This window comes from Aplysia californica, unplaced genomic scaffold (genome assembly GCF_000002075.1).
Source record: "Aplysia californica isolate F4 #8 unplaced genomic scaffold, AplCal3.0 scaffold00004, whole genome shotgun sequence".
Classification (NCBI taxonomy): domain Eukaryota; kingdom Metazoa; phylum Mollusca; class Gastropoda; order Aplysiida; family Aplysiidae; genus Aplysia; species Aplysia californica.
This window is the reverse complement of record NW_004797274.1, coordinates 2,904,213-2,904,965: the sequence shown is the minus strand read 5'-3', so window position 1 is coordinate 2,904,965 and position 753 is coordinate 2,904,213. Positions and strand designations below refer to the sequence as shown.

The following is a 753-nucleotide window of genomic DNA, read 5'->3' as shown; positions in this document are numbered from 1 at the left end:
GAGCAAGAAAATACACTGGTGAATAAAGATCCTTTATTACAAGAAAATAGGGAACAGGTTGGACGATAATTCGTTGTTTTAATCGACGTAGAAAAGGTCGTCTTATAAAGAAAAAAGTCTTAAGAAGAATTAAGAGACTCGCCTTTTGAAAGGGACAGAAGGCAGAGCCTGGGGCGGCGAAAAACGGCAGAAGGGAAAGGACTGTTTCAGCGGTATTTCAGTGTGGCTTTGAACTACGCCGTAGTAAAATGCTATCCATTGTCGCCAAAGAAATCTGGGGCTACTTCTCTTGCCCCGTTCTTTGACCAGAGGCCCCAAGAGGCCAGCTCCGGAGTCCCGCGGAGGCCCCGCGGAGTCATCTCCACCAAGTGGATCTCGTGAATACAGCCCAAGCATCTCCGAGGGGAGAGGGGAGGGGCAAGCATGTCTCCCACGGCGCCTTAGCAAGTGGGCGTGGCGTGTTTTGTCGTAATGTACAATGTACAGTAAACCTCTTGATGGAGGAAAGTTGTCTTCACAAATGGGCACCTCGTTCCCCCAGGTGTTAGGTTACCCGGCCGCCTATAATTAAGGTATATTTTCTGTCAAAATATTCTTTATCCCCCAGCGACCGACGGTCCTTTCATGGGTGTTTTCAATAGTGAGGAACGGGGGTAGAAAAAGAAAGGTACTATAGCGAAAGGAAGATGAAGACTGCTAGGACAGGATGTGAGAAACTGTTAGTGAACAGAGGAGGGGTGTGTGAGCTTTTAA

At 47.9% G+C, this 753-nt stretch overlaps 1 protein-coding gene across 1 annotated transcript in view; it reads right to left on the bottom strand.

Moving 5' to 3' along the window:
• Window positions 1-251: 251 nt before the first annotated feature.
• The window catches only part of LOC118477376 (G-protein coupled receptor GRL101-like), a 39,176-nt gene continuing 38,674 nt past the window's right edge, over window positions 252-753 (bottom strand). The window contains exon 8 of the mRNA XM_035968695.1: window positions 252-439. Within this exon, the coding sequence (XP_035824588.1) occupies window positions 252-439 (188 nt within the window). The remainder of the gene's footprint in view (window positions 440-753) is intronic.